The following is a 24,384-nucleotide window of genomic DNA, read 5'->3' on the forward strand; positions in this document are numbered from 1 at the left end:
GATGTGCACTATTAGATCCAACGATCAGAAATGATTTGGTACTGCGATACCCGTATTTTGAGATATTTTTTATCACTTTTTATTAAACTGAAGCAAATCTCTTTATATAAATATATCGTGTCATTAGTATATATAATTGCTGGTCTTTTCGGCTGCGTCGGCTAATTTGTTCGTATGTTGTGGCCCAAGCCTAGCAATTTGCAAGAGAGACACGAGTGCAGGACCGATGCGTGCGGCGCGCCTCTATGATTTGCATTCTTATCGTCGTTCTCCCGGTTTGGCTGAATGGTTCACGATCCATTAATAAAGTAATAATACTAAGAAAACTGTTGTTACGGTCTATAAACTCGCACATCAATAAAAACAAAAAAACATCTAAGTAGAAATATACTCCATCTATTTTTTTTACTTGATACAGCTGATTTTTGAGTTTACGTTTGACCAATAGTCATATTCAAATAATTTACGTAATTATTAATTCTTTTATGTTTTGATTTATTATTAAAAATACTTTAAGGATGACTTATAATGTTATATATTTGAACCAAACTTTTAAATAAGATTAACTGTCAAATATGATACAAAAGCCAACGACTTTAAATAAGAAGAAAAAACGGAGGGAGTATGGTTTAAAATATGCAAAATTCAGAAAAGAGAAAAAAGAGTGAAAGAAGTGTGTGTGAAAATATAATTTACAAAAATCTGGAATTATGATTAAAAAGTAAAAAAATATTATTATTGAGATAAAAGTTCACGTAGAAATACAATTTTGGGAGAAACACGAAACTCGGTTTAAAATTTTAAAAACTTAATATTGAGAGAAGAATCCATATAGAAATATATAAAATTGGGATTAAACTACATAATATTAAAAGAGAAATTGCAAACCTCCAAATGTCAATCCTACTTTGATTCCCCCTGTGCATTGATTTGGTGCAAATACCTCACGTGTAACTCATTTTGATTTAAAGTTGCTCCTTAGTATGTATAGACTAGCATGGTAGCCTACAATATTACGCGACTAGCATCATTATATAGGGTCTTTTATCTGGATAATAGTTAATTTGAAATTAAATCTATCTATATTTATTTTTATGTGGAACCTTATTTATCTCTATTCTATACTACGTAATAATTAATTTGTAATTCAAAATTTAAATATTTCTAAATTGTATTTATATGTTGACTCTTTCTCTTAATTTTACTTATTTTAAATTGGAATTTTAGATATTTCTAAATTGTATTTATAGGGTATGGTTAATGAAAACAAAACCAACAAACTCAGATAATAGAAGACAGAAAAACAAAACCAACACACACCCTAACAACTGATGTGTACCCACTCGAGACACCAAGCTTAGAGCGAGTTTAACACTATAGTCAACTAGTAGCTCCAATTCATCTATACTCAATCTAATAGTCAATTCATATAATAGTTACCTACAAAACATATACTAATATATCTCACGTATCAAACATATATTGTGTCTTAGTGTCCGTGCTGTAACTAGCTATAAATCTGTAGCTTATTACTGTTCTCTCTTCTCTTCCTTTTTATCTTTTTAAAATACATGTATAGCGACGATTGTGGTGTGTGGGTTCGTTCAGCCCGCCCAACAACGTACCCCTAGCATAAGTCTTGGAAACAATCCCAAAAATTGAAGGGAAACGAGGAGAATTCTCTCGATAAACACAAATTAATCACTCCCGCCACACGACGCCTACAAATAGATGGCAGCTGATCGAGCGTATCGATCAGCCTGTCAGGTCGCGGCGGCGTTCGCGTGATCGATCGATCGATCGATGGCGCCGCCACTATGCCCGCGCCTCGACGTCGTGGCCGCCTCCGCCGCCGCGCTTCTCGGCGTTCTTCTCGCCACAGCCTCGGCCGCCCTCGCCGGCGGCGGGACGGGAGGATACGCCCGCGTGTTCAGCTTCGGCGACTCGCTCACCGACACCGGGAACGCGCTGCGCCTCCCGTGCACCGGCGGCGGCGGCCCCGCCAGCCGCCCGCCCTACGGCGAGACCTTCTTCCGCCGCCCCACCGGCCGCGCCTCCGACGGCCGCCTCGCCGTCGACTTCGTCGGTAACCCACACACACCTCTCCTCTCCCACTCACTCCGGCCGTCGACGACACACGTGCTGCATCCATCGATCCACGCGTCATTTTCTGACGACACACTTTACCTGCGCGTTCTTGCATGATGCAGTGGAGGCGCTGCGGCTGCCGCACCCGGCGCCGTACCTCGCCGCTGCCGGCAAGACGGCGGCGGGCTTCGACCACGGCGTGAACTTCGCGGTGGCCGGGTCGACGGCGCTCTCGCCGGAGTTCTACGCGGGCAGGGGTCTCAAGCCGTTCGTGCCGGTCTCTCTCGCCAACCAGACCATCTGGTTCCACAACGTCGTGCAGCTTCTTGGATCTTCAGATCACGGTAGACACTAGTGGATTGCGAAATGTTCAGTGCACCATCGATCATCGAGTGCTTTAATCTCTGACACAATTAATACGCACGGGTAATTAAACTAAAATAAACACGTGTTTGCACGTGCTACGTACGTACTGGATCGACAGATCGGAGGAAGGTCATGGCGAGCTCGCTGTTCATCGTCGGAGAGATCGGGGTGAACGACTACCTGGTCTCCCTCGTCGGGAACCTCACCGTCGGCGAGGTCGAGTCCTTCGTGCCGCACATCGTCGGCGCCATCCGGTCCGTCGTGAACGTACGTAAGCTGTCTAGCTAGCTAGCTCGGAGTTCATCTTGATTAGTAGTAACGTAAGTGTCATGAGAAGTAGAGATGTGTGCAGGAGGTGATCGCCGCCGGAGCGACGACGGTGGTGGTGCCGGGGATGATACCGCTCGGCTGCGAGCCGCAGCTGCTCGCCCTCTACCAAGGCGGTGCTGGCAGCTCCGACGCCGGCGACTACGACCCCAGGTCCGGCTGCATGGCGCGGCTGAACGGCCTCGCCGAGCGCCACAACCGCGAGCTGCGCTGCGCCGTCGCGGAGCTCCGCCGCGCGCACTGGGGCACGTCGACGTCCGTCGTCTACGCCGACCTCTACCGCGCCGTCACCGACATCGTCGTCTCGCCGGGCAGGTACGGCTTCGGGGACATGCCGCTGGAGGCCTGCTGCGGCGGCGCCGGCTCGTACAACTTCAACGTGACGGCGTTCTGCGGCGCCTCGGGGGCGACGGCGTGCGCGGACCCGTCGGTGTACGTGTCGTGGGACGGGGTGCACTTCACGGAGGCGGCCAACAGGCACATCGCCTGCGCCATGCTGAAGGTGCGCCCCGCCGGCGCCGCGCCGCCGGGCATGGCAACGTCGACGACGTGGCCGGCGGCGGCGGAGGCTGGACGTAGGAGGATCGGGTGCTGATCTGACCGGGCCCACGTGGACGGCTGAGATGCTTTTATGTGGAGCCCCGTTAACCGTCGTCGTAGGCTAAAGACGAACACACCTACCGCCTCAGAAGTTTTTTAAGCGTACGGGTGTATACACTCGTTGATTATATACGATCTAAATAGTTATAAAAAATATAAAAAAATTGATAAAATAATTTGATACGAGTTATATTATTCCACCACCATACAAGTTTAAATTTAACTTCTATCAGTTGTAGCAAAAATAACAAAAACAATTATGAATATGCGTATATTTAGTTTCAGTTTTGTTTGTTTATTTGTGAGTTGAATTTAAACTTGTACGTTTATGAAGTGATATAACTTATATTAATCTATTATATTACATTTTTTAATATTTTTACATTTTTTAATATTTTTATGACTATTTAGATTACATGCAAAGTTTCCCACACCTACACGCTTTTGCCGAATCTGCTGACGAATTGATTCTCGTCCTCTTTTTGACTACTTCAGTAAAAGCAGACTGCTGTTGCCGTCAGACATTTAACTGCAGTAGATGTATTCAATGATGTCCTACTGGTTGATTGGAAAATATTTGGTGACCGGTGATTAAGAGTTAATTAAAACGGGGTGTTAAAAGCAGTAAAAGAGTAATTTCTTTATACTATTACATTCATCCCAAAATCTGATTATTTTTGTTACATCTTCTTTGTCATAAAATAACTTTATTTTTTAACAATCATTGCATCGAAATTTCTTGAAAGTATAAAATAAGTATATTGAAGTTATATAAAGTGATGGATGATTGAATTAGGATTTAATAAAGTAAAAGGTATTATAGCTTATGTTGATACATGTGGTATGGGTGGAAAATAAGGTTATTTTGAAACAGATGGAATAAAATATAAACATTACTACGTTATTAACAAATACTGATAACAAATTTACTTTTAGTCACACCAGTGGTTAATTTTTTTAACTATTTAGATTATCTTTCCAACCACTTAATTAGTTGAAGAATAGTTACAATGTAAAATTAAGAAAATCAACACTTAAGTGCTTTTATTATGGTAACAAGCTTCTTATATATTGAAAGGATGAAGTAGATGGTGCCTCACCCTTTGCATCTCTTCGCATCACCTCAATAAAGTTAATGTCATTCTCTTCTCTTTTATCTCATGAAAAGTTGCTCTTTGGAGAGCACAGTACGATAAAAGTTGTAAGCTGCAAACGTTGACGTTTACGCAAAAGTCTTCGGAGACCTCTCTCTGCTTGACGGGTGAGTCTTGCAGTCAAGCTCTCTTCTGTCTTTGCGCTCGAGGACCAATGTCCGTCTGGCCCGAGGAAACCTTTGTACGCCTCCGTTACCTTTTGAGAGGCCTACGCCCCATAGAAACTGTCTATCTAAGACTGTCCCTTGGCCCGCGGGTCTAACACCACGTCACCTCAATTATTTTTAGGATTAGGATGATACATCAAGGGTGTAAATTACATCCCTTCACAACACCTCAATTATTTTTAGCCTTTGGATGATTCATCAAGGGTGTAAATTACATCTCTTCCCTAAAAAAACACACTATACAACCGAACCATTTATAACCTATAGATAATTGATAAAGGTTAAAAAATATATAAACACATGAAAAAATCGTACAGTAGGTAAGAAATTCTAAAAAATTCATAACTACTATGTTATCACACGGTTCTCACGCAGCAATGCGTGGGGTATCAGTCTAGTTAATTAAGACGAGGGTTAACCAATATTAAGATAAAGATTAGAATGGTTTTTTTTACATCAGTATGGGAGTAGAGAGGAGGGGAGCGGAGTGAGACGAGCAAGGGTTTCTAAGAAGTGCTGTTTTCAGTCGTAAAGAGAAATGGAATGATATGGTTGGACAACTCATTTCCTATCTTGATTAGTTTGTGACCTTTAATTCGCGTGAGTATCGTGTCTAAAACATCCTCCGGCTACCACCAACCTCAGGATCTAATAAAGGATCTTAATAATAAAACCTAAAGCTACTCATGCCAATAAAACTATCGACCAAAAGTGCCACACTGACACTACATATATTTCCATACCTTGGAGCTTGGAGAAGAATGTGACACAATTAAGTGATAAGGTTCGAGATGTTGCTTTTTGTGCGCATGTACATGCATCCAGCTTAATTAGCGGAAGAAAACGACAGACCCATATAAGTAGCATCTCATGTCTTGTTAATTTTCAAAGATAGAATTGTTAGTATAGGCTCTTAAGAAGTACACATTTTTTTTGAGAATGCGATCCTATAATTGTTAAGGTTACAAAATTCTAACCATTAATCTATTTTTTATATAACTATTGTTTCATTTTTTCCCCACCTTTACACAGAAACGGTTTCATTTATAAAGGTTAAGAGTAGGTGTTGAGCTATTTAGCAAAGATTTTTATATCATCTCTCTTTCGTACAAATAAATATTTTTAATTAAGAAGTCTAAGAGCCATCTTTTAATGACCATCATGCATGTTATTAAAATATGGATAAAGTGCAAGCGCCCTGGGGTGGATTGGTGGATCACACTATCTCGAGGAACTTTTGGATGAGTCGAACAGTTTAAATCGTGTTTTGCATAAAGTTATCATGAACACCATGACACTAGCAGACTTTAAAATTAAAAAGAAGGTTTTAGTGGCAATTATTGGCAAACAACGTGAGAAAAAGAGATGTGCAGTGTTTCTCTACCACCAAAAGATTTGGCAAATATGCATGAAGCAACATCTGACTGATAGGGCAAATATCACAAGTTGTGATAGATATGGTATACATAGCTAGCGCAAATATATAAAAGTTGAGAGATTTTATGGCTCTTGAGAAATTACCAAATTTTACGTTGATAGAATGACAGTGACATAAAGATATCAAGTTTTACAAGAAAAATATGGTAGCTATTAATATCTTAAGGACGGTAAATGTTAACCACAAAATTAAATTGGTTAGTTATTACGATGGATGCAGTTGTAATTTTTCGTGTGATGTATAAACATTCTCTTACTGTCTTCTAAGTATGTATAGTAGAGTTGGAAGTGAAACAACGCAGTGAGAAAGTGAATAACTTTTTAGCAAAAAGAAATTTCTAAACCCATGTAAAAGTCATCACGTCAAAAGAGAAAAGCACTCTCCTTGTCTTTATCATCCATGAAATAGTCGAGTAGCATGCATAAAAGATGGGGGAAATTTAACAGCTACTGTATACATAGCAACTCAATATATGAAAAAGATAGCATCATGGGCTTAAAAAAAATAAAGCAACATAAAACGACAGCACATAAAAAGCACACAAATTAGGACATGGCAGTCTAAACCATGCATTGTGATTAAAAAAAAAGGTCAAAACAAATCAATATCAAATTTGCGTGACAAGACAAAACTCAAGTTGTTTAAGACTCCCAGCTTCCATTTATTGCTCTTTGAACCATATATGTTTCTTTCTTTGATATTGTTAAAGAGTTTGGCTTCAATATATGTAGGAGTAAAAATATTTGCTTGTTCAATGACACAATTCATATTAGATATGGCTTTATAATGAATGTAAAGGTCGTAGTGAATATGAGCATATATATACGAAGCAATGGTAAAGGTAAATCCCTTGCGTTTGCTAAAGTAAAAAAGTAATTGGATGGACACATACTGACTTGTGAATACTCCCTGATCCACCTATCAGAGAGGCTATCAAATACAGTTATGTTTGATACAACTCGCTCAAGGGGCTTTTAACTTTTTGTCATTCTTACGGATTTTCATAACAGATTTACCACTGGACCCTTCTGTTATAGACTCATGAGGGTCCACATGTCATAGACAGCGAGTGGCAAATCTGTTTTGACCCCTCGTAAGAGTGGCAAAAAGTTAAATTTCTCCTAGATCTAAGATCTTCTGCAAATGGAGGTAGAAGAATTGAGATCATGTCCAGTCCTATCTATAAGTTAGGGACTGCACGTAGTCTCAACCGTTCATTTTCATACGAAAGACTATATCAATTACTGCTGTTTTTATATGCTAGAGTAAATGATATCTTGAAATATTTGGACCCTTGGATTAATTTGCATCAAACAGCCGTACTACGACCACTTAAGTTGTAGTAACACCATAAATGCATAGGATGCAAATCCGAGGTAGAGCTATACTAAACATATCTAGTTTCTTTAGTTTAAACTAGGTGGTTCAAGGTTCCATTTATCGTGGAGGGACTGGAATTGCTCCTCCACAATAGTGTGATTATCGGCGATAATCACACAAAAATCGTACGCATTTGAATTTGAAAGTTTTGGACAAAATCATCATATACCACACAGTAGGGCATGATAATCGCACGATTTGCAGTGGTTATCACTGTGGTTTTTGTGAAATCGATAATCGTGGTATCGGAGACGATAATCGTGACTTTTTTGCCATATCGACAATCACGGCTTTATGCGAAAACCATACGATATGTCACAAGTATCACGATATATTTGCATATTTTTTTATTTTTCTTTCAATCTTTTTAAAAATTTTGAATTATCACGATATTTACCGAATAAAACCGTGGTTTACCATTATTGTGCCCTGGCGATATGTGGCAATTATCGCGATATTATAAACCCTCGGTGGGTCAAGTATGTGCTGGTGGATTAGCCTATTTCGTCATATGTCTAGTGAATCAAGCATGCATTGTAGTTGTTGATTGGAATTCATATGATACGGAAATATCAGACAGAAGAAGTTCAGCTAAATACTGTTTATAGTTTCGTAAACACGCAATTGTAACGCAATCCTTGTCGATCGGCACTGAACTAATGATAGGGAAAGGAGCATAATAGAAGTTATGTTCAATAAAAGCCCTGGACAAATTAAGCAAATACTCCCTCCATTCCAAAATAAACCTATTTTTTAGTTTTTAAATACAATATTTGACTCTTCATTATATATATATAAATTATGATTAATATTTTTACTTTATTAGTTGATAAAATATAAATATTATTTTACTTATGACTAACTTTTTTAATTTTTTAAAAATTAAATAAGACGGATGATCAAAAGCTGGACAGGAAACCAAAATATTATATTTTTAAGAAACCGAGGTAGTATATAGCTATAAACATATTTAATGTGATAAGAGAGTAGAGAGAAGAGCAACAGGCTACAGATTTATAGCCATCTGCAGCACGGACTCCAAGATATATATGTATGACAGGTGGAGCTGAATATTAATTGTGTAGTATATGGCTATCTATGAATTGGCTATTAAGTCAGCTATAGACAATTTGAGGAATTGCTTTGTGTATGATGATTTCCGCCGCCGTCGCTGTGATTTGTTTGCCGCTCCGTTACACGCCGATTTGCTCGCTGCTCATGCCATGAATCGTACATATGAAGATCGTACCTATAGCACTCCTCCGACAATTTGTAGGCAGCAGTTGGCTAACTTGCTGTCAGTCTGAATGCCAAAGTTTCAGGGGTGCTGCCACTTTCATAGCAGGTTTTGCAGACCGTGTTACATGATCCGGTTCTTACGGTGTACCTAACAAGTTGAAATGCAGTACTAGTAGGTATGTGTCAAATATATCTCCCATCAGATGAAAACAAACAGGTACTTCCAACAAGCAGTTCTGGTTACTGACGCACAAGATGGTGCAATTTCCGGCAGAAAATCAGCACTTCTGTTGTAGCCCGATGTACCCTGATTGGGAAGTGAGAAGAAAATTTCAGCGGAAATCAGGACCAATATTCTCCATTGGCTGAGGAAGAAGAGGACGATTAATCAATCATGGCAGATGGATGGTGCTGATAGATAGATGGCTAATCCCTATATTTCAAAATATAATTATTTCTATAATATATAATTTGCACCATAATATAAATGTTTTTCACTCGTTATCATGATTTCTATCTTTTAAATTTTTAATTATTACATAACCAATTATATATTTAGAGTGAATCTCATCAATTTAAATTTAAAAAAATTAATCACTAAAATGACTAATTTTTTATATCTTATTAGTCTGTTCTAAACCACCTAGATATTCTTATGTTTTGGAACAAATGTAGTAGACATAGGGATAGACAAACCCCCATCTTTTTACTTTATGTTTATGTTTAGAATCCAGAATTTGAATTTTTAACCTTAAATTTAGAATTAATTTTACATTTTTTTGCTAAAGTTTACATTCTAGCTTTGACTTTAAATCGCTAAAAATACATATATATTATAATTTTTATTTATTTACAAATATACTGCTTGTTTTTTATTAAAAAAAAGCCAAACAATCGCGCCCGCGATCGGCAGGCCTCAATGTGAGGCCTGCCTCATTTCATCTGGTCGCCTCGTGTCTGGAAGGTCTCTATTTGTATGCCATTAAGAAAAATGGTGCATGCCTCTGTGCTATTAAAAAGTTTGAGCATCCCTCTATACCATCGGCGAACTTTATCGTGCCCTCCATGCCATTTCGTCGCTATTATGTTAGAATTTAGCTCTGACATGTGGGCCCGGGCGGGAAAAATGTCCATCTTGCCCATTTAACAGCCAGTGTCACTCTCCTCTCGATGCGCAACGGCAACGAAGGTCCGAGCCTCGGACTGCTCCGCCATGGCGCGGACCTCATCCTCGCGCTCGGCTCGTGCCTTGGTGGCGGCGATCGACACCACCCGGAGCTCGTGCTGTGCGCAGATGAGCTGCTGCTGGAGCGCGACGTGTGTGGCCGCGAACCGCTGGTTGTCGACGAGGTGGTCCTGGATGTCGCTGTCTCGGGCGGACAGCCAGTCCTCGAGCGCCGCGACGGCGGGATGAGGGGCGAGCCCCCTCGCGGGTGGTGGATGAGCATGGCGGCCGGCAGAGGCTCGTCGCAAGCACCAGGCGGCGGCGCCATCGGCGCGCGACCGAGTAGCGGCGGCGCGGATAGTGCAGCTTTATGACGTGCGGGCCGCAGCGGGCGGCCATGGCAGCGCAGGCGGTGGCGGCGGCGAGGGCTAGCGCCGCCGGATTGATTGGTTGGTTGGTTCTCCTCCTCGACGAGGGCAACGTTGGTGTGCTAGACTACTATTGCTACTCTGCTAGCCAGCAGCCACCATATGAAAACCAATGAAATTAGTATAGCAATAATTTACACCGGAACAGTGTGTATACTATATACTCCGTAATGGTTTTGTTTTCCGACACGTCAGTGTACATATATTTTTTTTATCTCAGAACATTTTAGTAATTTTCGTGTTACACCAAATCTATTATGTGTTTCAAACAGGTCCAACCTACTACAGATCTCAGTTTTTTCTTTTATCCTTCTTTTATGGTTTTAAGGAAAAAACTAGTTTACGTTTTATATATATATATAAGAGTTGACATCTTAACAAAAAAAATTATATAGATTTCATATATTTGATAGATGCAACCAACCAAACATAATCTCCAAATGTCAGAAGAAAAACAACTTGTTAAAATGGTCTCTCAAACCTAAGTGCAACTAAGTCATTATGATATACCGTTACTCCCCGTTAGAAGCAAAAACGGACGGAGCGGTATGGAGGACGCGATAAAGTTTGACGATGGTATAGAGGGAGATTCAAATTTTTTAGTGGTACATAGGTAGGCACCATTTTTTTTAATGGGGCACAAGTAAAAACCTCCGTGTCTGGTTGCAGCGCACTACGGAAAGAAAGGAAGCAACGCGCGGGCGGCGTGGAGAAAAAAGGTTAGGCTGCTACTAGTGCGGAAAGCGAACAAGACCGAATCCAAACGCACGCGGCTGCGGCGCCGGACGCACGGGTCGGTCTCAAAACGCGCGCATTCATGTGTTTCTTTCACCAGCGAATTATGTATAAACCTTACGCATGCAATTTCAGTGTATAACCTTTATATATACTCCCTCCTCCTCTGTTTCAAAATATAAGACTTCTAACTTTACATTAATTTATATGGATGCTAACGAATCTAGACATATATATAAATTATATATATTTATTAATTGATAAATTTAGACAATACTAAAAAGTCTTATAATATGAAACGGGGTAGTACAATATTGCACATATAAACTTTATACACTAATAATTATATGTACTGACTTTACATATTAAAACATTAAATACATAAACATCTAATATATAATGTTTCGTATTTATGATAAAAAAAGAATCTTGTATATATCATGCCCAAAGAACAAAATTATATATATATAAAAGAGACCCACGCGTGAAAGAACAGAAAAGGTGGGTATAGCCACATAGCCACCTATCTGTAATTCGCACGTAGAAAGTACTATTCAATCTGTTTTTTTTTAAATTGACGCTTAACTTTTATATATATAAGTTTAATTATTTGTCTTATTTAAAAAATTTTTTAGAAATATATACAATTATAAATTACGCTTAAATTTTCTATAGAAACAAATCTATACTATTATAAAAAGCGATAATGAGTGCCGAACTTTTTTTTCGTCTATGACGGCATCCCTACGTCATGATGACGTCAACAGCAGCCGCCACGCATCGCCTCCGGACTCGGTCCCTCGAATCCCTTTCCTCCATGCCTCCTGTACGGCGCGCTCTCTGCGACTCCGCGTGATGCAAAAACTGCATCCACGCACATGCATCTGGTTCTGGCCGGGTCCACCCGTCAGCGACCCAACTGCCTCCGCGAGTGCTCCTTCCGGTACATCGTGCTCCCTCCTGGCCCACTTGCCAGCGACGCCGAGTTGTGCGCGTGCCTCCACTGGTGACCGGCTTGCATGCCCTGCCTTCACTGGGCTGACTTGGACCGTCAGCCATCTTCGCTCGCCGCCTGGGCTAGCTTGAGCCAGCCTGCTCCACCAGCCTGCCACTGAGCCGTGGCCAAGCCGTCCGCGTGCATGCGATCAGTAGCCAAATCAGCCAGCAAGCTTGTCCATGCACGTGAGATACCGAACGTAGGTATGCATGCAGCAATGTGCATGTGCTGCTCCTCCTCTTCTTCGCGAATTATTTCTGCGAATGTTGTCTGTCCATGAACCATCTTAAATCCAATCTTATCACCCGGTCACGAATCTCAACTTCTTTCTGATTTCGATGGAGCGAGCGGTGCTATGTTCCATCTGCTTTCCCACACCAGCCGCTCGAATGATCACCCATCTTATTTAATTAATTTATGATATTGAGCACAATTAACTATTCTCAATTATAATCTTCACGATTTAACATATGTTTTCAAATCAACTGTGTTTGCGCACTTTACTATTGCCGACTCAACACATAACTTACTTTTAAAACTTATTTTTAAAATTTATTTTAATTTATACAATTAAAATTAACTTAGCCCGGTGCAACTCACGCGCATTTTGCTAGTCATATTATAATAAAATAATTATATAATTTTTTTAAATAATATAAATAGTTAAACATGGATCCAAAGTCGATAACATTAATTTAAAAAAAATACGGAGGGACTACTTTTATTGCGGCGAGCGCGGGTAGGGTACGTGCCGGGCCTGATTGCTGGGTGGCCCGCGACCGTCTCAGCCCTACTAGCCTTTATTCTGGGCCGAAGCTGGCGGGTTGGAAATCGGCTGGGCCGTTCCCTCCGCTGTTTAGCTCGGCCGTGCAGCTGGTAAAGCTGCCTGGGCTGCTATGTGGGCCTCTGCCCCGTACCAATCTGCCAAGCTCTTCCTGCTATTAGTCAAATTTTGTTTTCATGCCTCGATCGTAAAACCGGATACAAAGCATTTCTCTAACTATCGACACCATTTCAAACCAAGTGATTAGATAATATTGGTAGCGTTTTTGGCTAACATGACGCATGTGTGTCTTATCTACCTTAATCTATGTCATACATAACGTTACTACGATGCTTATATGGAACTGGATATCAGGTCCAGACGGAGATAGAAACATCGAGTGATGTTTCTGTTGGAATTATTAATTGGGCTAAGACCCATGTGTAGAATAATTTTTAGGAAAAATCATAAAAACCCACCTCATGTAAACATGTATGAGAACATTTAGTACCACCTTGCTAGTTCTATGAGAGTGAGATCTTCATAAATAGAAGAGTGCTCTCTAGGCTCTTGAGCAAGAAGGAAATAGAGCAACATGCGCGCGCTCGCTCACCTCGCCGGCTTCCTTTGAATGGTCCGCCAAAATTGGCTCCTCGTGCTTGCTTTTGCTGCGGCTTCCTTTAATGGTCCGCCAACCCCTTCGCCGGCGTGCACCAGCGATCTGTTGTTCATCAACGACGGCTCGTCTTCCCCGTCGATCGGTCGCGGCTCGCCGTCGTCAACATCCTACGCCGCGAGTTGTTCGTGCTGCTTTCAATCCTCTTCAAAACAACCTTCGGTACAGGTCAATTATGTTTAATCTAGTTTTGCGTCTATTTAATCTATTCGTGTGTAGCTATTTCACATACATGTTTAGATTAGATCTGTACATGTTGGTTGATCTATGTGCTGCCATGCTTTCGCTTTACAATGTCATGATTTATTTACGCGATAGATTAAATCATTATGTGCTTATACTTTCAACAGTTTCCACCTCCGTACTACCCTGAGGTCACTTCCTCTGCGCTTCTTCGATGTCCCTGCCCTTATCGGAGGTCAAGCTTAAGCTCATCACGGGGTGGGGAGAATACATGGGAAAGGGGAGAAGAGGAAGATGAGGAGAGAGTAAGGAGGGGTGAGGAGGAGCCATAAACAATGCGAGATTCACTTATACGTAGGTTTTTCCATTAAATCTTTATCTTTTTGGGTGACAGTTCACCTATTTATTTTGTTTATATTTTTAGTGCCGTAAAAACATCACGCCAGTGTCATATAAGACATAGGCTAAGGCTGGGTTTGGGAGGAGTAGAAATGGGTGTTGGTTATTCAACGGAGTAATAGATTATTACATGATAAATTAATTATTAATTATTTTAAAAAATAAAGTAGATTAATATGATTTTTAAAGCAACTTTTCTATACAAAATTTTCACAAAAAATACACTGTTTACCCGTTCGGGAATCGTGCGCGTGAAAAACGAGAGAATATGAGTTTTTTTTTTGAAATTCACTAGGGGGAGAGTTTCCCCACCTGAATAATTATTGTAAGCTGAACAATTACAGAGAGAATATGGGGTAAGATAACTATCAGCTGATGGCCTAAGTCAAACAAACCACGTTCGAAACAGCTATTGATACTGCGTAGGGAGTAGGGACTTCGTTTATATTGATGGCCTAAGTCTTTGAACATGTCAAAATAGTACTACGAGCATCTTGAAGAAATATCTCAAATTGATCTCTAAATTAAATTTTAGATGTTATGCTAGTAAATATATCGCTACCAAATGCATTCATAATATTTACACATGTCTAAAATTAGCTCATTTATATCCTAAATTTAGAAAAAAGAAATATGTGTTCTTAATATAAATTATTCGTTTTTAGATTTATGTCAGAGGAGTGTGTATTTTTTACACTTAATATTTTTTTTAGATAAACCAAATGCAAGTTTTTAGAAAGTAAAATATGTGTCGGAGCTCGTTGGGTGCGTCGACAAAATCTCCTAACTCTGCAGCTCCAGAGTCGCCGCAGCAGACTAGCAGGGCGCCTGTCCGAGTGGCGCTTCTCCACTTGCTCCTCGTCGGCGCTGCGACGACCACCGCCGGCGCAGCGGCCAGGTTCTCCCACGTGTTTAGCTTCGGGGACTCGCTGACCGACACCGGCAACCTGATGCTCCTCCCCGCCGGCCGTGATGTCCCGGAGAGCCGCCTCCCCTACGGCCGGACCTACTTCCACCGCGCCACTGGCCGCGCCTCCGACGGCCGCCTCGCCATCGACTTCGTCGGTGCTGCGCCAACACCTAATAATGGCTGCACGGTTTCTTCTTCTTCTTCTTCTTCTTGCAACCCGATCAATCATCCAATCTATAATTTGCTGCAGTGGCGGCGCTGGAGCTGCCGCACCTGATACCGTATCTCGCCGGCGACTTCGTGCACGGCGCGAAACTCGCGGTGGGCGGCGCGACGGCGCAGGACCCGGGTTTCTTCGAGCGCCGGGGGCTCACGTCGTCCGTGCCCGTGTCCTTCGCCACCGAGATGGCCTGGTTCAAGAAACTCTTGCTGCTTCTTGGCTCCGGTGATCATGGTAAGTACACTGAAATGTATCAGGAATTGTTCTGAGCCTTTTTTTTCTGATTCCTTATGATGATCGGAAATACGTACGTAGAGCGAAGAGAGATCACGGCGAGCTCGCTGTTCGTCGTCGGCGAGATGGGAGGCAACGACTACCTCATCGCCGTCTTCCAGAACCGGACTCTCGACGAGGCCAAGACCTTCGTGCCGGGCATCATCGACGCCATCCGTTCATCTCTCACAGTACGAACACGCGGCGCACCACCATGATCACTGATGCAAATGCAATCCACCTTAGCTAGCTAGTGATGACAATGTGTTTGGTGCATGCAGGAGTTGATCGAAGCCGGAGCGAAGACGGTGGTGGTTCAGGGGATGCTGCCGATCGGCTGCGAGCCGCGGCTACTCGAGCTCTTCAAGGAGCGCGGCCGTGCCGCCGGCGCCGGCGACCACGACGCCGAGACCGGCTGCCTGACAGGCCTCAACGAGCTCGCCGAGGAGCACAACCGTGCGCTCAGCCACGCCCTGGACGAGCTCCGGCGCGCCCACCCCGGCACGGCCATCGCGTACGCCGACTACTGCCGCGCCGTCACCGACATCGCCGCCTCGCCGCGCAGATACGGTACTCCTCCCGGCAAAAGCACCACGCACCAGTAATCAACGCACACACACTCTCACCGGTGCAGTTCGTGGCGCACGCAGGGTTCGGCGACGAGCCGCTGTTCGCGTGCTGCGGCGGCGGCGGCGGGCCGTACAACGTGAACCTGACGGCGAGGTGCGGCGGAGCGGGGACGGCGGCGTGCGGCGACCCGTTGTAGTACGTTTCTTTGGACGGGATACACTACACGGAGGCGGCTAACAGAGTCATCGCTCATGGCATCGTGGAAGGACGGTATACCACGCCCCCAATATTCTTGTCTTGGAACTATTGAAAATTAGATAAATTGTTATGTATAGTTAAATAAAGAGGAAGACTACGGAACAGTATAATATTTCAGAACGGAATATGTCTAACATGAGACACGGTTTTAAGTTAGAAGGACATGGTCATAGATCTCACTGTTTATGGGTCTACGTGACCGTTACTGAATCTCTCTAATTTCTACGTTAGAGGATCCCGTTCTGTCTGCTACCTAGGTATTATGCTAATACATATGTGTATTATATTTCTCTTTAGTTACAATAGTATCTTAATATTTTTAGAATTTCTGTTAAATAAATTCCACGAGGTACATGAAGCAAAGGCAATCAGTATGCATCGATCAGTCAAAGTATGTGTGATGATCGATGATGCCGTTGCAAAGAATTAAAAATTGTGTGATGGCATGCATTTGTTTTTCTCCGTACAAAATGCCCTTTCTCTCGTTTTAATGGAATAATTAACTTTTTTGCCACTCTTTAAAATGACACTAATATATTTGTCACTGGGCCCACATGTCATAGACACATCCACGTGTTATAGACAACGGGTGACAAATATGTTATGTGTCATTTTTAAAAGTGGCAAAAAGTTAGATGCCCCCGTTTTGATACGCCATTCTGTTCCAAATGGAAAATTGCAAAAAATAATGCAAGGGGGCATAACTCCTGCAAAAATACACAATATCTGAAGGTGCCATGAGTCCTTGACCACAATCATAAAGAATGCAGGACCAGTTTGTCTGCTTTCTCAAGTTTTTGATGGACAATTATTTCATGGCTTCTCCAGTTAATTGTACAGCTTAAAATAATTCCTGTGCAGTCTTGGCCCTTGACTAGTTTGGCAGGGCCATCAGAAGTTTCTCCTGGAGAACTTCCTTGATCACTAAGTCATCATGGTCAAAAATTGTCACTAAAACAATCATTGAGGCACTAACTGACAGGTGGTTTCAGAGTGTATTCATCTGTCAAATTGCTCAGTTGAGGTTTTGTGTTGTACAATGCTCACACAAGATATGTTCAGCATGACTCGGCATCAGGGCTACATAGGAAAGGTTGCTGATGCTGCACAATTCATTCTCTGTTTGTCTGAACACTGCAAGTCTAAAACACAATAGCTTTCTGAATGTGCTACAGCCACCATAAAAGAAAAATAGCACCAGCTTGCTTACTGTATGCAGATGCTGTATGAGAATCCTATTGATATACAATTATACATGCCTTCTTCAGTTAATTATATTCATTCCTGAGTTTGATTTTGATGGTGGCCACCAAAAATTCCTCAAAGGGAAATCTGTATGCTTCGACAGGCACAACCAAGTTGCAGACATAAGCTTCTGACTTCGGTTTCCATGTGTGCAAGAGAAGCACCCAACAGCAGTCTACAGGAGTTAAAATGAGATTTTAATGTAAATTTTGATGTTTTGTCAGTATTCAGTAGATAACAATAGCCGAAGGACTTATCAGATTATTGTAACTGTTTGAGATTTAGTACTTGAAAATTTTTGACATAATCAGTTCTTTCGGGGAATTTTTTTTAACATAACCGTAAATCAAACAAAATCAATGATTTGATTCATCCATATACATCACAATATGATATGCAGCTGCCAAACCCTTGAGTAGTTGAGTATTACTCCCTCTATTTTTTATTTTACGTTGCTCGCTTTTAGATCTACATTTGACCATTTATCTTCTTTTAACTTTTTTGTGCAAAACTAAAAGATATTCTTAAAATCCTTTAGTAATAAATCAAAAAATAATGAAATAATTAATAATTATATTATGTTTTGAATAAGACAAATAGCTAAATGTATATTCAAAATTTAATGGTGTCAAATAAAAAAGAACTGAAATGAGTACTTAATTGTATTCACTGTGTATTAACATACTCCCTTCGGTCCAGAAAGAAATGAATTTCTGGGTTTGAATTCTGATAGCAGATTCTATTTTTCTGAATTTCCGGATTGCCCTTATTAATCTTAATTGGTAGACCTCAAGTATTTTGGAAAAAGATTCTAGTTTTAGTTAAAAATTTATGCATACAAACTAGTGAATGTGGTAAATCATGTATGCTTAATTTTTTTTTTTTTGAACGAGTATGCGAGCTTAAAATATCTTTCTAACCCTTCCAAACTAATAGGTATGATCTTAAAATAAAGGAAAGACTGATTGAATGCCATGTAATTTTGGTCATACAGTGAACATGGTTTCCTTAATAAAATATAAATGTACTAACCACAGATGGAGGAAGATCAAATTCTTTTTGTGTATATCAGTCCCTCTAGCTAGCATTTTCCATTCCTGTATGTCCGTCCAAATTTATCTAGTACAGTAGCTTTGCAGACAAAGAATTTTTGGTATAGATGCCTGCAGTCAACAAACAGTGAGCCACCAATAAGTACAAAGAAATGACATTAGTTGTTTACTGATAAGAAAATGGTTATCAGAACAACAATAATACAGTTTTCCCAAAGTACCTAACAGAATTAAACATTCTGAAAAACACAATTATACTCTTCTCACCTTTCAGCTAACTTCAGAGATAAATAAGAGGCTGAGATAAATTTAGAGTGCTTACACAAGTTTCTTCAGGTTTCATAGATAGTCCAGCACTTCCATCTCATCGTATGAGTCCCTCCGATTCTTCAAAACCCTTGGTCTGTCATTGACTATTTCTAGGACCTAGCTCATCAGAGTTGAACATCAAACACTGGGGAGAAAGTTCATTTCTTAAAAAAATTGCGAATCATTATAAGCAAAACATGTTATGCATTTATGGGACCAACATATTGCTACTACTCGATAAATATATCGAGGATATAATTTCAGATAAGAAAAGCAAGCATATGTCCAATAAATATCCATTATCTAAAAAACCAATTAATATGCCTGCCTTAATATCCTAGAAAAAATTTCATGGTTTTGCTATGTAGGTTACCGCAAATAAGTTAGTGTACAACTGTTTAGAGCGTCAGAAAAACTGAACCACACCCCATCAACCAAGCACATAACTGTTTTAAGTTTTAACACAACTATTAACATCAAAAAATGAAACCTAAAATCAATAGGAAGAAACAAGGGCATGCCAAATTTCCAGGCAAAAGGATGACCTCTGGTCTTGAGTAGAGAACACCATAAGACATGCCCACATCGACGCACCAAACCTTGCCATCGCATTTGCTGGGACAAAGAAATGGCCATCTATTACTTCTGAATCTCTGATTTCATTTCACTCAAGTGTAATTACCCAAACTGCAAGAAATGGATACCAATTCACCCCGCGAGTCTGGGGAGTGTGCCCCACCACCATCCCTTTGGCTCCCACAGATTTCAGCGTTCGTTCGGCAACCACAGAAGATAGCTACAAAACCAACAAAGACATCAGTAATATTTTTTAACATCTTTTTAAAAAAGTATCTCAAAGTACCATATTTTCTTGAGATGTAATGTACCTTAAAATATCATAATTTTACACTAGAGTTTTTTTAACATCATTTAAAAAATAACTTGAGATACTATATTTTTTGGTGTAAAAATTTAATACCTCGAGTTACAATATACTTGAGATACAAGAATTTTGCATTAAAATTTTGGTACCTAAGGTATTTTTTAAAGATGGTAAAAAACCCATATTACAATAAAATTTTTGGTACCACAAGGTATTTTTTAAGGACGGGAAAAAACCCTAATTTGACAAGTATGTATATCTTATCACTGGCACGCTGTATATGTTTTTCATTGACCATTCTGCAAAATAATTAAGCGTGCATTTTGTGGACAAAGTTCCTCACCTTCCAGGAATGGCGCGTCATTTCTGTAGGCCCTTGTGAGTACAGACGACTCCATACTACACTGTCATAGCCTCTAGTTGCTATGAAGGGGATATCTAGCTCATCATCGCTGTCTACGCTCGAACGTTTCATCCAAACTGATACTTCTCTGTTCATACGCTCGATACCATATTCAACTGCAAGTAGAGGTGAAAATCAACTGAAGATTTCATACATCATTTGATGCAATCGGTATAATTAAGTAGAATATCATGTGTGGAACTTATAGTTAGGGTACAGTACCCACTCCAGTTCATGCCCATCTCAAACTATAATGCAGTTCTGGAATTTGATTTATCATTTAACTGGTATTCTAGTCAGGAGAGTGTAATATATTAAAATGTACAGCACAAGAGATACATGGTATAGTGACCATGCTTCACAGCTTCAGAGGAAAAATCATGTGAGCAAAAGCACAAGCCCAGGTGACATTAGAAGATGAGAAGGCTCACCATGATGAGGAAGAAGGCCACCATGGCAGAAGATCCAATCGTTAACACTTAGGACAACGGGATGTCGTGCCAACTCACAAGCTAACGGGCCACCTTGCTTGAAAAGCGATGCTCTAGCAGCAATACCTTTCTGCTTCTGCCTCAACATTTCGAGGAAAATATTTCAGAAGCGTTATAAATTACTTGATGGTACCTCATCAGACACCTAGGTATCAAGAGGCACCAAAATTTTATACTAAAATTTTGGTACCTCATGATATCTTCTTAAGAACTATAAAATTGCTCTATTTGTTAACCGACATTTTGTTGCCCTTGATTTTTTTCTTTTTTTCATTTGATTATCATATCCATCTTTCCACTTCTGCTTATGCTTAAAATCAAAATTTGTTTTTTACCTTAAATTAGAGTTGATTTTGGGGTTTTTTTTTCACATTTCTAGCATTGGCTTTTAGATCATGTAAAAGTTTTACTCATAAATTATTTTTTATTTACAAATGTGACGTTTGTTTTTTCCATTAAAAAATCCGAACAATCACCCTCTATATATCATGCAAAAGGGGTGTCTTTTTCTTCAAAATTGAACAAGTTTAACAATACTTATTACCTTGACAAAGTTCCAAGGACGCCAGTCACCATTGGGTGACGTTGGGTATTCTTCCTTCCATCTTTCACAAACATTAACCCAGTTGAGAAAAGCAGCATCCCAGTTGCCACCACATTCATCCAAGTACTCCACGAAGCGTATGCACTCATCAAATGCTCCTGGGTCGACATACCGAAAGTCACCTTCCACATTCATGGTTTCATGATTTCCATTAACCTACCGGATGGGATTAAGCTCAATCAGCATATCAATAAGTGTTGTCTTCCTTAATTGATGCTATACTGAGTATGAACAAAACCATATATAATACAGGAAGTGAAAGGTCAAACCTGAAACACTGCACCCCCTTGAGATTTGGCCTGCATATTCAGTGAACTCAAGAGAGAGAGTATCGCGATTTCATCCTCACCGCGGTCAAGGATATCTCCAACTTGAACCAGCACCTGCACGAAAAAGAAAACATTTCACATCATACTACTTCTCTGTGCTGGGGAGTGAGGATACCACAGAACAAAAGAGTAGCTTGACCTGGGATGTGGGATCAAGCAGCAGATACCACTGTTGCATCTATGCTACTAAAAGGTAATAGAGCGCACATTGTAGCATGGCATCCATACAGAAATGGGCTGCATTTTACTGGTAATAGAATTTAATTCATATAGTTAATCTATTTTTATCGGACGACTATGATTAAACTATAAAATTATACTACCAACAATATTAGGTGTAGTAGAAATTTGAAGGGGCAATGTCGTCCTTTTTATTATCTTTATTGCAAAAAAATAAAATTATAAAATAATGCTTTAACAAAGTACACAAATATTTTTTTCTACCGGTAGTATAATACAAGTAAAATGCACAGAAATAGTACAGAGTTTGACATGTTTTTAGTTTTTGACTGACATGCAATTGATTAACAGATTATGTTCTATTTGCAACGGGATCTAATGAAGGGAATTGAGAATGTATAGCAAACATTGGAACAGGAACATGGATATCTACCGTCTGCCCTCCTGTCCATACATGGCCATCCGATTCTGAGCTCAGGACACCAGCCATCATCAGCGCCGCCCTCGTTTGGTAGAGATCACCGTGGAGGTCACCAACTGTGAATTTGATAATGGCTTACTATTATCAAGACATTAATCTACCATCAATGTTCAAATGTTACCATTCAAAGGCAAAAATCTTGAAATCTTTTGAAAATGAGCTTAATCGTTGGAGTGATAAGGGTACAACAGGTTCATCCGTTCCAATTACCTCAACGTATGAAATAAATTTGGGGCACGTAATGTGTACTTAGCACTAATATCCAATCATGTTTTTCGTTTGATGTAATTATTTTGTCAGGCAAGAAATTCATTTATGTTTCGTTCAAAAAATAAATTCATCTATGCTTTTTTCTCTCAAATGGAGTAGTTTGAAACGAACTTATTAAGAACAATTAATTCTAAGGACCTTAACACTGCTTTTTACTCTAAAAAACCAAAATGACATATTTAAAATAAATTGTGAATAATATTATTTATACATGTGTTTTTAACACCAAAAGCAAAGACTGAAAAATAAAATATAATAAAATATTTCCAAAATCAACTACAGACTTAAAGTTAAAAGGATAGTTCGTTTAGATAATTCTCGATACAAATGGAAAATGAACCTATCGAAACAAGTGTGCGAATGTATAGCATATACCAGCGACGATGCGGCGGCCAGGCGCGCTGACGAACGTGGGCGGGTCCCCGGCGACGGCGATGGCCGGCCGGCCGCCGCCTCCCCCTCCCCCAGACGCGGCGCAGCACGCGAGAGAACCCCGCCTGGTCCCGCTGGCCACGGCACGGCCTCCTCTAGGACAACCACGACAGCAACCTGCAGGAGCCGTCGCCGGCGACGAGCAGCGGCCAAAAGCCGCCGCCGCCGCGACCCTCACCGGCGGAAGCACCGCCATGCCGCTGCCCGCTGGTCACTTCTCTATCCCTATCCGTACGAGCAAAATAAAAAAAGACGTGGCGGTGAAACCACGCCGTAACTAATTAGGTAGAAGACGCGCGGTGAAAAGAAAGGTGGGAGTCAAGCTGCGGACTCCGGTGAGCTGCCCTGCCTGCGGCTGCGGCTGCGAGCGCGCGGCGTCTCAGCCAACCGTTTTCCGGATGGAGTTTCGCCGGCCGCGACGACGAAAGGACAGAAAAGAGATGGGCCTCGGCCCACGGAATGGCGGGCCGGCCCACCAAGGCCCAGGCACCGCGGTCTCCGGCTCACTGCGTGTGGCGTCGGTCACCATTACGCAATCACCCGAAAGGTAGCATGGAGAAAAGGAATGCTTCTCTTTCCCAAGAAAAAGGTGTGGATTTTTTTTTCATTTTGAGAAACATTTTATTTTAAAGGAATTTTAAAAGTAAAGTTCGCCGAATTTTATTTCCATGATTGAATGGAACCACCAAGTTTGACGTGGGTCAAACCACATTAACACACCTAGTTTTATATGGCTATATCAATCCAACTGGTGTGACCAAACAATACTACCATGAGGATTTGACACTGTTCCGTCGACCAAAAGGTTTAGATACAATAATAAATCCTAGTTAAGTTTAGTTTTAAAATTTAAAAAACAAAAGTTCACAAGAAGATGACGACGACGACGATAACCTCTAAAGTTGTGGAATGATTAGTTGGATATACATTGTGCTTGCTCTGTTAGGTGCATGGTGTGCACGCGTAGTATGGCCATATGGGATGTGGTATAGGTCGTATCATCGGCTATGGGGTCCTACGCTTTGGAGATTTGGCTTTCAGGCCAGCTACGGTGTAGTGGAGGTGGAGTATCGCTTCACTAATCACTACTCGCTACTCACTCACGAAGCTAGTGCAGCTTCATGCAATGCATTGATCAGAGTTGACTAGCATCACTGTTACGTGGACGATTAGCAAGAGCCAGCAAAGGTAACCCCTATCTTTTGACTATTGCTTATGCTTATAACCTAGAATTTAAATTTTTATCTAAAATTTAGAATTTAGTTTGATTTTTTTCTTGGATTTTAGATCACTATAAACACATATATAAAATTTTATTCGTAAATTTTTTTTACAAATATACATTTTAACTTCTTCCTTTTAAATGTGC

The 24,384-nt window shown here is 40.8% G+C and overlaps 2 protein-coding genes and 1 pseudogene across 2 annotated transcripts; 2 read left to right on the forward strand and 1 right to left on the reverse strand.

The window, feature by feature from the left end:
• The first annotated feature begins 1,803 nt into the window (after positions 1 to 1,803).
• LOC102701942 (GDSL esterase/lipase At1g28600-like) lies at positions 1,804 to 3,376 on the forward strand. Its single transcript, XM_006662258.2, has 4 exons — positions 1,804 to 2,086; positions 2,211 to 2,432; positions 2,573 to 2,721; positions 2,807 to 3,376. The coding sequence occupies exons 1-4, from the start codon at positions 1,804 to 1,806 to the stop codon at positions 3,374 to 3,376; spliced, it is 1,224 nt and encodes a 407-aa protein (XP_006662321.1).
• Positions 3,377 to 9,929: 6,553 nt separating this feature from the next.
• Positions 9,930 to 16,680, forward strand: LOC102702500 (annotated as a pseudogene).
• A 523-nt stretch (positions 16,681 to 17,203) lies between these two features.
• Positions 17,204 to 23,338, reverse strand: LOC102702785 (shewanella-like protein phosphatase 1). Its single transcript, XM_015841743.2, has 11 exons — positions 22,959 to 23,338; positions 22,266 to 22,369; positions 21,593 to 21,706; positions 21,264 to 21,479; positions 20,660 to 20,795; positions 20,169 to 20,344; positions 19,647 to 19,738; positions 19,488 to 19,557; positions 18,956 to 19,059; positions 18,614 to 18,744; positions 17,204 to 17,756 (listed from the first exon to the last, which is right to left on the reverse strand). Exons 1-9 carry the CDS (start codon positions 23,209 to 23,211, stop codon positions 18,973 to 18,975), a joined length of 1,248 nt encoding a protein of 415 aa, XP_015697229.1. The 5' UTR covers positions 23,212 to 23,338; the 3' UTR covers positions 17,204 to 17,756; positions 18,614 to 18,744; positions 18,956 to 18,972.
• Between the last annotated feature and the right edge of the window lie 1,046 nt (positions 23,339 to 24,384).

This window comes from Oryza brachyantha, chromosome 10, assembly GCF_000231095.2.
Source record: "Oryza brachyantha chromosome 10, ObraRS2, whole genome shotgun sequence".
NCBI lineage: Eukaryota > Viridiplantae > Streptophyta > Magnoliopsida > Poales > Poaceae > Oryza > Oryza brachyantha.